Below are 1,569 nucleotides of genomic sequence, written 5' to 3' on the forward strand. Positions count from 1 at the left end.
TGGTCGATGCTATGGAGGAGCAACGGTTTGGGGAACGCAATGGAGCCTTCGAGGGTGGAGGAGGTGGAGGTCAGGCGGCAGAGAGGGAAGAGGAGTTGGAGTCGCAGGCGCGCTGTCTCGATCTCACGAGTTTTCAGCTCCGCGACCTGAGCGAGATCGAGATTCCGGAGGACCTCGTCGAGTTGGACCTAAATGCCAATAGGCTCTCCAAGTTGGACCAGAGGATCGCCCACCTCTCCCAGCTGCGGAAGCTCTCGCTTCGGCAGAATCTCTTCGACGATGAGGGCGTCGAGCCCATCTCCCGCTGGAATTCCTTAGCTGGCTTGATTGTAAAAGTTCCCTTCACTTTCTCATTCTTAACAATATGTTTTGATCTAAAAAATGCATGTGCTTTGTGCCTAGGCGGTTGGTGTATTAGTCTCTGTTCTCAGATTCTCACGAGTGTTTACCGCTACCTGGCATGGAATTGAAAGCAATCCGATTTAAAATTATAAATTCGATTTCAATCACAAATACAATCCATGAAGCAGAGTTCGACATTCTCTACTTGATTGATTCTTGGTTTTTATGCAATGTAAATTGAAGACAAAAAAGGGATTTTCATTCATAAGTTCAGAATTCGTCCCAAATTTAAATCTTGCCCTCCAAGAAAGAGTTTCTTTAATTTCTATTTGAGCTGAAAGAGACGTCAAAAGCAATTTTATTCATTTGACAAGTAAAATGAAATTTGATTTTAGTAATAGGAAAATCAGATTGTGAGAAAGGAACCTGAAAGTTATAATAATGCCTTCATTTGAGGGTTCAGTAAAGAAGCTTGTGAAGCTCCAATGGTTTCAAATGCAGAACACCTCAACATTATTTGCATTTTTACAATGAATATATCGGTCAATAAAAAAAGGAGCTTCAACTAGGGGAGATGGATTTTTTCTGAACCTGATTGGACATGAAACATATAGGCCTTCAGTGGGAACAAAACGACTGATACTAACAACATGGTCGAACATACTCTGATTAAATATGTAAACTATATTCATTACTATGTATTTGTTAGAATGTCAAATTACTATGCTCAAGTATTTAGGATTCATTATATTTCTTAGATTTTTTATATTCATTCTCAAAATGATCTGTTGATCTTGTGAATTGAGGATAACCTATTTTACTATGCTCTTTTATGAAACTTGAGAAAATTATTTCTGGTATCTGTTTTTTTGTGTAGGAAATAATATTCCGGGACAACAAGCTGAGAAAAATACCTGATGTTATCATTTTCAAGAGCCTTCTCGTATTTGATGTCTCTTTCAATGAGATAGCTTCCTTAAATGGCTTGTCAAAGATCTCAAATACATTGAAGGAGCTTTATGTTTCAAATAATGAAATTAAGAAGATAGAGGAACTTGAACACTTCCATTTATTGCAGATCCTTGAACTTGGTTCAAATAGATTAAGAGTGAGTATCATACCTTAGTTATTCAAACACAAAATTTCCTGATTGGGAATCCAGCAGTCAGACACTGTGTAGAATCAGTCTTGCATTTCTTAGGAATAGCTAATGTGATCATTGTTAAT

At 37.9% G+C, this 1,569-nt stretch overlaps 1 protein-coding gene across 1 annotated transcript in view; it reads left to right on the top strand.

Moving 5' to 3' along the window:
* The window catches only part of LOC141845530 (protein phosphatase 1 regulatory inhibitor subunit PPP1R7 homolog), a 13,689-nt gene continuing 12,120 nt past the window's right edge, over positions 1–1,569 (top strand). The window contains exons 1-2 of the mRNA XM_074733591.1: positions 1–329; positions 1,220–1,450. Of these exons, the coding sequence (XP_074589692.1) occupies positions 12–329; positions 1,220–1,450 (549 nt within the window). The 5' untranslated portion in view covers positions 1–11. The remainder of the gene's footprint in view (positions 330–1,219; positions 1,451–1,569) is intronic.

This window comes from Curcuma longa, chromosome 14 (genome assembly GCF_044706935.1).
Source record: "Curcuma longa cultivar G26 ecotype Majalengka, Jawa Barat chromosome 14, ITB_CL_G26_1.1, whole genome shotgun sequence".
Classification (NCBI taxonomy): domain Eukaryota; kingdom Viridiplantae; phylum Streptophyta; class Magnoliopsida; order Zingiberales; family Zingiberaceae; genus Curcuma; species Curcuma longa.